The sequence below is a fragment of the Geotrypetes seraphini genome, chromosome 6 (assembly GCF_902459505.1).
Source record: "Geotrypetes seraphini chromosome 6, aGeoSer1.1, whole genome shotgun sequence".
In the NCBI taxonomy this organism is placed as follows: Eukaryota; Metazoa; Chordata; class Amphibia; order Gymnophiona; family Dermophiidae; genus Geotrypetes; species Geotrypetes seraphini.
This window is the reverse complement of record NC_047089.1, coordinates 160,921,470-160,933,553: the sequence shown is the minus strand read 5'-3', so window position 1 is coordinate 160,933,553 and position 12,084 is coordinate 160,921,470. Positions and strand designations below refer to the sequence as shown.

The following is a 12,084-nucleotide window of genomic DNA, read 5'->3' as shown; positions in this document are numbered from 1 at the left end:
TAGATATTGATCACAGTGAGAAGTGAGGATTCAATTGATAAATCTACTTTAATCCACCTGCCCATGGTGTCTGTAGAATGAGACAATATCTTAATATCTGATATACGTCTGATGAGAGTAAGGACACCATTCTTCTTTGCTATCGCTGGTGAAAAAAGGGGCGGGTAAGCCCATTTGGGAGATATTTTGAGAGATTCAGTTGCAGTTAGATGTGTTTCTTGATAGAAAACAACAACAGGACAGCACTGGTCTGTGTATTTTAGAATTTTGCTTCGTTTGATGGGGTTGTTGAACCCTTTTACATTCATAGAAAAACATGTTACAGACATATCAACAAGCACAATAGATATAACATTTGAAATAGCATATCAGCTGTATGTAAGAGAGAGGTAGGCTTAATGCAGTATACCCACTTGGTGCAGAAAGGCAGATCACCAATAAAGCATCCAGCAGAAGAGACATAGTGAGGTGATAGTAGCACAAGATGAACAGGTGATAAGAAACTCACACATGAATTGCAGGAATGCGCTGATATGGTCTAAGGGCTAACAGCTGATATAACCAGGTCAGCAACAAAAAACCTTGTAGATGAGCTTTGGTAAGCAAGGACAGATATTGTGATTTATAATGCCACCTAACATGTATTACCTGCAGCAGCATGTTAAAACCAACATATGTGATTAAGAATATGAATTGTAGATAAGGAGAAGACCTTATTATATAAGTTCAAGCATATAACATATGATTGCAATAATACAGATGCAACCTGGTCAAAATATAGTAAGATAGAACCAGAAATATCACTTATGTTCAGCATTGAAAGCCCCCAGGAGCACAGTGGGAGGAGAAAAATAATAAAAGAAAAAATAAAAAGATAAAAGGAACATGCCAGAAATAGACAAGTGTTCCTGCAAGCAACGAAAAAACATTAGGAAGAAAAACCAACAACACCCTAAGGGTTAGTAAGCAGAGGAGAAGAACGCAATGAGAGCAGGGCAACCAGCTAACAAATGATTATTTAAAAATAACACCTTCAGATAAGGTAAATACAGTGTAAACACTAATGAAAGGTATTTAGTGGAAAACAATATGCTCTTTTCAGGAATTAACCTAGCAACAGATTAGAAGTGAAACGCAGTTGTAACAGAGCATTATTACCACCCAATGCAGCGTAATTCAGTTCAGGTCTTATCAATGGCTGTAGGGATCACAGATTCTATGAAATCAGCCAGGTCAGCAGGATTGAAGTAGTCCTTAGTGGTATTGTGCGTGACCCATATGCGTGCAGGGTATAGCATGCCAAATTTAGTGCCCATGGCTAACAGTTTGGGCCTGTAGGAAAGGAGTTGTTTTCTTTTCTTTGCAGATTCCTTGGAGAGGTCTGGGACGAATAAAAGTTTGTTTCCTTCATAGAGAATTGGGGAATGAAGTTTCGCCCTTTGCATTATTAGTTGTACTTGTTGTTGATGCAGTAACATGATGACAATAGGCCTTGGATATTTATTGTGCCTCACCACGTGTTGCGGAACCCTAAACACTGTATCGAAATCCACCTTTGTATCTACCGGTAGTTTAAGGATTTGTGGAAGTAGTACCGCCAGAAAATCTGAGATATCATAAGCTTCACAACCCTCAGGGAGGACAAGGAGGCAGAAGCTTTTACGTTTTGCGCGGTTGATCAAATCCTCAAGCGCGTGTTCAAGATGGGAGATGTGCAGCGTTTGTTTGTGGAGAAGCTTTAATGAGTCTTCCGATGACTGCATTCTGGTTTCCAGAGTATCTGTGCGTTGTTTCACATCGAGGAGTTCCTCTTTAAAGTTGGTAAGATAGTCTCTCATCTCGGAAATTTCTTGCTTGGTGTCAATTAACAGTTCCCGAATTGAGCATAGTTCCTCCATTATGGAGGCCGATGATGTTTCGTCGATCTTGCCATCCGAAGTCTTTAGTGGAGAAGAGGGTTCGGCGCTCTTCCATTTGTTAGGTTTAGCAGAAGACATTTTGCAGAGCAATACAGAGTAAGATATTACACAAGTTGTTTGATTTTACCGGTGCCAATGTTTGAGATTTGTTATAAAGTTGCTGGAGCTCGTTCCTCACGCGCCCATACCTGACGATGCTCACTAGCGTCCCTGACAAGTTTTTTTTAAGTATTAAAAAATTATTTATGAAATTTCAAATAGAAACAATCAAGAAAAACTTGTACAAATAAACTGATTCAAACAAGCATAATGTTATAATAGAAAACCTAGTATTATGAAAATAGCCTGAAATTATGCAGTTTAAGTCCTCTATAATTAGGAGTTCCAATTTTCATAACAAAAGATGATAAAAGACAAAATATGAATTAATTAAGAAAAGATTCAGTATGTAGACAGAGTACTTTAAAATTTCTCTATTACTGTAACCCACCAGTCTGGAGAGGCAACACCAGAGAAACCTTAGTAGCCAAAAAAGATGTCAACTACATAGGTTTCCAAGAGACATATTTCACAACATATTTACAGATAGCAAAATTTTCCCTACATCAGCTGGAGCAAGCCAAAGAGTATCTAGAGAAACCTCAGCAAGTCTGGTAGAGAGTAATATCCCTGAAAAATTGCAGATAGACTATCTTAAACCTAGTCCTACTGTCATTCACTCCTTGGTCAGGAGAACTCAAGGCCTCAGGCAGGGTCAAGGCTCAATGTTATCTCTGACCCATCTGACTATTCCAATGTTTATGTCTCAAATAGCAAGTGGACCATAGTTCTTTGGGATTTGGCGTAGAGAACGATTCAGGGAAAAGATTTGTCCCCATCCCCATGAGCTCTGTCCCCAGCAGCATCCATGCATGCCTCAAACAGGTATGATTTTGTATACTTGTCTATTTATTAACGTATAAGAGGGAACAACATTCTTAACAGCTGTGAAGCACCCAACCCCTCTACTCAGCTGTTCTTTTGACCTTCACTCCCTCTAACCAAAGCTGACAGCGGACCATCTTTTGTGACCTATCATACCTTTGATCCCATGACCTGTGGTGCATTTTTCCAGTTCCAGATGCAATGTCAGCAGACAAGGTTATAATTGACAAATACATGCCTCTTGCTAATTAGCACTGCATTGTTAACTGTCAGACTAGTTATAATTGTGACAGCAATGGTGCAAGTTCTCTTCTTGTTTTATTTTTATTATTATATTTTATGATTACTGTATGCAATTTTCATTCATTCATAAATGGCAGAAAGACATTCATTGCAATTGTAATGGGTTGGACGACAGCAATAACAAAGACTATTACGTGTACTGTCTGCCTGCGCTAGTCACTGTTCCAAAATCATTTGATCAGCTTATATTTGTACCCCTCAAACATGATTGAAGTAGCCTCAACAGTTTCAGGATACACACTACTGTGTTGTGACATAATTATGTGTTGAGCATTGAATGCGCTGAAGTGTCTCTCACATTCAGTTGAAGACACTGGAATTACTAGAGTCATCTAGTGATGTCCGATAACAACAGAATGTCTTGCAACAGAGACCCCACCACTTCAGCAGGTTAAAGTGAGGTCGAAGTGGGTACCCTTCTCTCTCAATCTCTCATTTCCTCGTCAACTCTCTGTTCCAGTGTGAGCCTGGATACTTGGCTCGTGTTACTGACACTATATATATACAATAAACACAAGATGCATATGTAAGCATATGTAAGTCTATATGATGTGCATTTATCTGCTATTTTTTCTCTAGTCCTTGCAAATCAAAACAAAAGTGACTGAAAATGATTATGGTACCTTGTTTATGAACTTCATCATCATGTGAATGGATCAACCTTTAGCTTCTTACATAAAGGTTCCAGTGCCGAACTCAAATTGACATCTGTAACATATTCTGCAGAAGCTGAGCCTGCTTCAGTAACATCATTGGCAATTGAGTTGGTGGATTAAATGGCTAGCATGTGAAGGGAACATAAGAACATAAGAATAGTCCTACTGGGTCAGACCAATGGTCCATCAAGCCCAGCAGCCCGTTCTCAAGGTGGCCAATCCAGATCATCAGTACCTGGTCAAAACCCAAGGTGCAGCAACATTTCACAAGGCAAGCAGTGGCCTCCCCCATGTCTCTCAAATAACAGACTATGGACTTTTCCTCCAGGAACTTGTCCAAACCTTTCTTAAAACCAGCTATGCTATCCGCTCTTACCACATCCTCTGGCAACACGTTCCAGAGCTTAACTATTCTCTGAGTGAAAAAAAAAATAAAGTATTTCCCTGTAACTTTGAGTGTCCCTTTGTAATTGATCCACTTGTATCCATTCTAATCCATTCAGGATTTTGTAGAATTAAATCATATCTCCCCTCAGCCGTCTCTTTTTCAAGCTGAAGAGCCCTAAGCATTTTAGTCTTTCCTCATACGAGAGAAGTTGCATCCTCTTTACCATCTTGGTCGCTCTTCACTTGTTCTAAGAATCCTTGGCAATCCTTTAGGTCTTTCACAAAACTAAATCCTCTCAAAGTTGGATTAAGATGTGTTGCCAAAAAGTGCAGCATGGTCAAACTGTTCCAGTATTTCTCTGTTAATGCTGCTAGAAATTCTTTAATCACATCGCTGTTGGAACAATGTGGTTGCCAAGCTGTGGCAATGAATTTTGCAAAATGAGAATATTGGCATATTCAAGAATATCGAATAATGGAGGAAAATGTCCATGAAGGACACCATGTCCTTTAAAAGGTCGCTATCAATTTGGGAAATCAAGTGCTCCTTTTTTTCTGTCTCTTAGCAGCGGAATCAGTGCATCATGACTCTCCAAAATTTATGAAAACATTACGAAAGCCACGCTATGGCCTTGTTTCTCCCCCCATGTTTAAGGCTTTTTGGCAAGTTGGACTGCTTGTCTGATGCCAGGTTTGCATATTTGACCAATTCATGGGAATAGTTGTCCAGCTGGCATACGTTGGGGCTCATGGACATGACTTTCTTCCAGGCTGTGACAATGAAAGTATTTAGCCGGTGACATGAGCAATCTACATGAGCTCTTGCAGCAGTTGCAACTATAACATTTGATCTTTGTCGGTCGTGCATAGCGTATTATCCAAATTCAATCCAAGTTCTGCAAGAGTAATGTCAGTTAAAGTTCTTTGCTGTGTGTTTCTCTGGAAAATACTCACATTGAACCAGTGAATTTTGAAGCTAAGTTTTACTATCTTAAGCCATAAATATAAGATGTTAAGCTTATAGCCCGTTTGGCTATTATAAACTCAATGGTGACTATTGCTATCATTCTGACACTGTATTGAACAATGCGATAATTGGGTGGTGAGGCGGCACATTCGCCTTCATGTCTCTGAGCATAAGCTTCAATAACAGTCAAATAAGATTTGTTGAAATTTTTCTGTAAAGGTACATAGAGTGAATATTCAATAATAGTTGACACTCTTTGGCCATGGCTGGACCAGAGTATCTAGATCCGCACTTCCGGGCCTGGACCTTAGACTGAAGAAAATGGCTTGGAGATTGTCTATTTCCACTATATGTGCTGCTGAAAGAGTCTGAAGATGAAACTCCACCAACCTGAACAGTAAGCAAGCTTTCAGACTCAGCTGCACACTCTTGGTGCCTCCATAGTGACTGACATACACTACCACTGTAGCATTAGCTGAGAAGACTCAAACTGCTTGTCTCTCCAGACTCTTCACAAATGTAATTAAACTCTGGAATTCATTGCTGGAGAATGTGGTGAAATCAGTTAGTTTTGCAGGATTTAAAAAAGGTGTGGATAATTTCCTATAAGAGACGTCCATAGGCCATTATTGAGATGGCCATTATTGAGTTGGCTCGGGGAAATCCATTACTTATTTCGAGGATGATTAGCAGCATAAAATCTGTTTTTCTACTTGGGATCTAGCTTGGTACTTGGGACCTGGGTTGGCCACTGTTGGAAACAGAATGCAGGACTTGATGGACCTTCAGTCTGTCCCAGTACAGTAATTCTTATGTTCTTATGAAACAGAGCTCTCATTATCCCAGTCCTTCTTCAACTAAACCTCCCCGTCCTGCGCATGGCACCGTTGCTAGGGAATTGCGTTCTTAGGGGGGAAATCCCCTGCAATCAGCATGGTCACGATCCCAGAGGGTTCTATGCAGCCCTTATTAATCATGTAAGCTTCACTAAACTAAACCTTGAATTTATAGACCGTGTCATCTTTATAAAAATAAAGCTCGACTCGGTTTACAGTATGAGATGTTAAAGGGAGAGAACAATAAAGCGGGAAAATTTACAATTTGGTATAATAACCAAGTTTTTAAATGTTTATGAAAGATTTGAAGGGAGCCAAGTTCTTTCAGGTACATAGGGATATTATTCCATAATTCAGTTAGTTTAAAGGAAAGAGACTTCCCCAGTTTACTAGTAGAAACTGTGCCTTTCAAAGATGGAAAAGATAATTTTAGTTTTTGCATAGTTCTAAGCAGTCCATATTTTTTTGGAGTTTCAAGACAGAGGAATTAAAAAAGGACAAATGCCGAATAAGATTTTAAAAAAGAGACATGCACATTTAGAATGCATTCTGGGGAATATTGGAAGCCAGTGTAGTTTAGTGAGGAGAGGCGATACATGCTCAAATTTACCTTTACCAAAAATCAGCCTAGCTGCAGTATTTTGGATTCAAACATCATACTGAGGAATTTCAGGGGGAACCCCTGTCCAGGATATCCAGATGGCCCCCTGCGGAAACTCCCAAGCTCCTTTTTGGGGTTTTGCAGCAGCAGCATGGCTGCGCTTCACTGGGGTCGAACTTGCAGCTTCCTGGCTCAGTCCTGGACTTTTTTCCTGGTCCTTCAACCACCCAGGCACTAACACCCACTGAGGGACTAAGGGAGGCTAAGCCAGTGGCTCATGGCACATGGGACAATGATGATCCTCAGAAGGCCATCCAGTGTAAATCTGGCATGAATCCAAAGTATAATGGCCTGAGGCGTCCATACGCTTGTTTTTGAGTAAAGTTGAGGTGTTTTGAGACAGATAGAGGCTTTTAGTTTCAAATTGGAAAATCCAAAATGGCTGCTGTGGCAGCAAATTTAGCATCAAAAACAACCTGGGGAGCTAAGCTAGGGTTCAAAAACCAGTGATTTGGGGATTTTAGAGGTGGGGGACCCTGGCTCTAACCCCAGAACCCCAAAAATTCTACTTTTAAAGACCCACCATACCCCAATTTTATATAAGAGGCTGTCAGCCTGTTACTCAATGTGCCATGCTGTCTGTTGTTTGTAGTGAAGCTGCAGACAGCTTACAGGGAGAACACTCTGCCTCAAACAAGCCTGGGATCTGGACTGCATGTCTTTTCAGACTGCCTCTCGGAGTCTTCAACCCCCCCACTGGAATCTCATACGCGAAGTTGAGGGTAGGAAAACAATTGGCACCTATCCTGGAAAAACCACCACAGAGTCACTCAGCCTGCGCTCAAGTTCACTGTGTACAGAACCTGGGGCGAACCTTGCTCCCAAGGGACCAGTCCCTGAGTTCCCAGATTGTTAGTGCAGGCTGTACAAGTAGGTGCACTGTAGAGCAGTCTGCCCCTTAGATGCAGACCTCCAACCTGAGAGTCAATGCTCTCCTGCAGTTAGAGATGTCCCACAACAGGGATCCTTCTGCAGCACTGAAAAGCCAAATTTAAACAAAAAATAAACATGAGCAGAAAAGACTGCCCACCTACCATCTTGCTTGTAGAGAGATAACTAAGGAATTGGAGGATAGCCTAGAGGGATGGGAGATAGAACAAAGGATTATTAGAGGCTCCCTACAAGAATTCTCACGAGAAGGGGTTGACTAACTGAAGATTCAGGAATAAAGTGTCTGTCGCACTAAAAAATAAGATTAACAATGGTATTCCCAAGTGTAGGAAATGTCTTGCATTAACAGTGCTATAGAAATAAGGCACTAGGTGATTATTGATATAGCACTGGTTGAAAAAAAAGAACAAAAAGGGGATATGATGGGAAGAACAGAGATTATTAAACTACTAGTCTGCCCGTTACATTAACGGGTGCTAGAGTAGATGTCTGTCTGTCTGGTTTTTTTTTTCTTTGTCTCTCTCTCCTTGGATGCTGCCTGTCTGTCTGTCATTTTTTCTGTCTGTGTCTCTCCCTATGCCCTTAGTGCCCTCAGTGCCTCCTTCCCATGTCCTTAGTGCCCCCAGTGCCTCCGCACTGTGTCCTTAGTGCCCCAGTGCCTCCGTACTGTGTCCTTAGTGCCCCCAGTGCCTCCTTTCTATATCATTAGTGCCCCTAGTGCCTCCTTCCCGTGTCCCCATCACTATCTTCCAGACTTTGTCCCCCCCCCCCCAGCCTGTCTGCCTGCCTCCCATCCCTCGGAGGAGCATATTTCCATTAAAAAAACCCCACCCCCCTAAAGCCAGCCTGCCTGCCTCCTTCCCATCCCTCTGAGCATATTTCCATTTAAACCCCCCTACACCCCCCCCCCGAAGCCAGCCTGCCTGCCTCCTTCCCATCAGAGCAGCATGTTTAAATTTACCCCCCCCCACGAAGCCAGCCTGCCTGCCTCCTTCCCATGTTTCCATTTAACACCCCCCCTCCCCGAAACCCCTGTTGACTCTCCCACCGCTAAACGGCCGACAAACCTCCCGGCTCCAGCAGCATCCGAGGCACAGTAAACACACTGCTTCGGGCCTTCTACTGCCCTAATTTCCTCTGCCGCGTCTCTGATGATGTCATCAGGGACGCTGCAGAGGTAATCAGGCCAGTAGAAGGACGCGAAGCAGCATGTTTACTGTGCCTGGACGCTGCTGGAGCCGAGAGGTTTGTTCGTTTGGCGGTGGGAGTTGCGGATGGGAGGGTCAACGGGGGTTTCGGGTGTGCTGGTAGGGTTGGCACCGGGGGGGGGGGGGGGGAGTCGCGGCGTGTTACCTGCTGTGAGTTAGGCCGGAGTCGGGAAGCCCGCTGCAAGAGAAAGAGAGAGATACATGGTAAGCGCGCATGCGCACTCTTGTAGCCACAGCCCGATAGATCAGGACTCAGGGAACACGGGCTAAGAGTGCGCATGCGCGCTTAGCATTTTATTATTATAGATAGATTCAACTACTCTATAATCAGTAGGGGGCTTAAGGTTTAGGGGGGTAAAGCTCCGAGATCTCCAGGAGGAGTTCTAAGAGTTTCCAACTCCCCTTTCTGTTGGTTCTAGAGTAGGGGGTTTATACTTTGGGGAATTTCGAGAGGAGGGGGGGGTTGTGGAGGGTTAGGTAAGAGGAGCTGGGATGGGAGAGATCATTTTCTGTGCCTTGTTTCCTGACCTAGCTTGTAAAATTCTGTTTATGATTATTCAGACCGTGATGAAATCGATGTACAATCAAACCTCGGTTTGCAAGTAACCCGGTTTGCGAGTGTTTTGCAAGACGAGCAAAACATTCTCGCAAATCTTGTCTCGGGGGGTAAGTTTGAAGTTGTTCACCGGGGGGGCCTGTGTGAGCGGGGGGGGGGAGCGATGCCGGTTCTCAGGGGGGGGGAACATATCAAGCGAGTTTCCCTTAGTTCCTATGGGGAAACTCGCTTTGATATACGAGTATTTCGGTTTATGAGCATGCTTCTGGAACTAATTATGCTCGTAAACCAAGGTTCCACTGTATAGTGATTATCATACATCTTTGTGCTGTCAAGACTAAAAACAAGCTCCCACGTACGTTTACCTCGACCTTGAAGAAAAGTTTCCTTGTTGAAACATGCATGTCGGGAGGGGTGAAAAAAGAACTGATCACTACTAAGCTAAGTGAAGGTCTTCTATTAACAACATTAGAGAGAAAGACTCATAAATTTAAAAAGTCTAAAAGATAAAAATGAAAAAAATATATAAATACAAATACTTCCTTTAGTAGCTTTACTTTTTATAAACTTCAATAAAGATTGGACTCACGAAGAGTTTAGCAACCGGCAGTCTTATGCCTGGATGCAGTCCGAAAGTCCATACAATCAAAGAATGAATACTGCTTAGAGATTGAGTATACACAATGTGATATGTGCTGCAGGTGAAGAAGTCACTATAGAGTTACATTAAAGACCCAATTTTATATATTTATGTCATTATTGTGGGACATGACCCTGTTATGCTGTTGTATTTTCTTTGTCAGAATGGTTTGCTGTGGATATTATTGCTCGAATGTAACGCTTCTTACAATAGATTTGATCATGAAGGGAGAAATGAAAAGGTTGGGTAGGAGTTAAAAACAGCATCAGCAGTTGATCGTATAGTATGATGGAAATATCGGACCACTGTACTCTTGTAACTCTGGATGTGTATTGCATTTTGTTTCCAATAAAAACAGATTAATCATAAACTACTCTACTGCTCTATTGATTAATTTAACAAAAAATGCACACACAACCTTTATAACTTGATTTTCACTCAGCTATTGCTCCCTTTCCAGGACTACTAATTTATTGCTTCCTTTAAAGAATATAGGGCTTCCATAAATAAGAAAACAGGAGATAAAATGTGACTTATGGATACTGAGTTGTGCTAAGACAACAAAACTGATGAGTTATGCTAGAATAAATGCAAACGGCTTACTCTGGAATCATTATCCAATAGACAGCGTGAGATAATAGTATCCAAGAACACTTCATGAGCTGCAATGATATGATCTAGATCTTGTGCCTGCTGTACCTTGTTCCAAAGCTCATCCCATGAGCATTCAAGCACCTAGAAGAAACAAGAAGTCAGAATTATTTCTGGTGTATGATTCAAAAATGAGGGCTCTTTTACTTCAGAATTTAGCCGGTTTTACTTTCCTTTTTTAATCAAGGATTGTATCTGCTCTTTAAGTGTATAAATTATTCGATTAATACATACCTCAAATGTGATATAATACTGCATCTGGTGAATGAAATGAACCATTTCTGAAGCCAGGACATGACACTGATGAAGCACCCCAGAGAGTTCTGGAAAAAAATTGAAAAATTAAACATAAAAGATCTGAATAGAAAACCTGACACAATAAGTTTCTAAGAAATAAAAAATTTTAAACCCTCCCTATGACAATTCTGGTTTCAATAAGAATTTATTGCCTGCAAACATATCACAAAAGACCTTACTTTAAAGATTTTATGTGCAATGTAAACAGAGCACTTAATCAACTAGTGTTACATGATCAGCAAAACATAGGAGTCCCAAGAATGTGAGATAAAAGTGAAGCTCAGAGACTTGAATGCAATATTTAGATATGAAAATCTTACACCTTGATAGCTTCATGTCTTCAACACTGGCTCTCTGTTCAGAGAGGTGTCTCAATTACTCTGTCTACTGAGCATGAAACATTTACCGACCCCAGCTATTTGAAGACAAAAGTGACATTTCTTTAAAGAGCTGCAAACTGACCTTGCAACTGAAGAGAAATAGGAACCTTTGAACTCTTCCTTACCCTACTTCAGAGTATGCCTTTTCTACTTCATGAGATTTAAAAAAAAAACCCAAAACAAAAAAAAAAAAAAACTTTCAAAAGGTGTGAAGGTCTACCTATAAGTAGCTGTTGTTCTTTGCCCATTATTTCTGCTCAATCAATGTATCGCAAACTGTGTGCCTAAGATTTCAGGTGTGCCACGAGACGCTGGGGAGGAGAAGTGTCGGTGCCAGCTGACTGTCTAAGTGCCTCTCGCAACGAGAGGCACATCCTATAGGCAATCAGCTGGCGCCAGCACAACTCCTTCTCTCAGTGCATCTTCCCTGTCGGTAGCTCCAAGTCCGTCAGTAGCTCCAAGTCTGTCTGGAGAGCCTACGTGCATATGTGGACATCGACGCGATGACATCACGCATGCGTGTGATGCCATCACATTGATGTCCGCACACTTTCAGATGCCTCGAGCCACGGCCACTATGTTTAGTGTACTGCGGCTCGAAAAAGTTTGCAAGACACAGTACTAAAAAAATACAGCATGTTCTTAATACACCTCATGGGTCAATACAAGATTATTATTAAAATGAATGATTAGTTCAAAAGCTTTTTAAAACTCATATTTGACACTCTTTTACAATATTGATAAGAAAAAAAGTGTGATATGTATTTGAGTAGCCCAACACATTTACCTTTTTTATCTGATCTGTTTT

General features: G+C 41.5%; 1 protein-coding gene across 2 annotated transcripts in view; it reads right to left on the bottom strand.

Moving 5' to 3' along the window:
* The window catches only part of TUBGCP3 (tubulin gamma complex associated protein 3), a 323,260-nt gene that overhangs the window by 7,617 nt on the left and 303,559 nt on the right, over positions 1 to 12,084 (bottom strand). For both annotated transcript variants that reach the window (XM_033948055.1, XM_033948053.1), the window contains exons 18-19: positions 10,834 to 10,922; positions 10,552 to 10,683 (exon numbers count right to left, since the gene is read on the bottom strand). In XM_033948055.1, the coding sequence (XP_033803946.1) occupies positions 10,552 to 10,683; positions 10,834 to 10,922 (221 nt within the window). The remainder of the gene's footprint in view (positions 1 to 10,551; positions 10,684 to 10,833; positions 10,923 to 12,084) is intronic.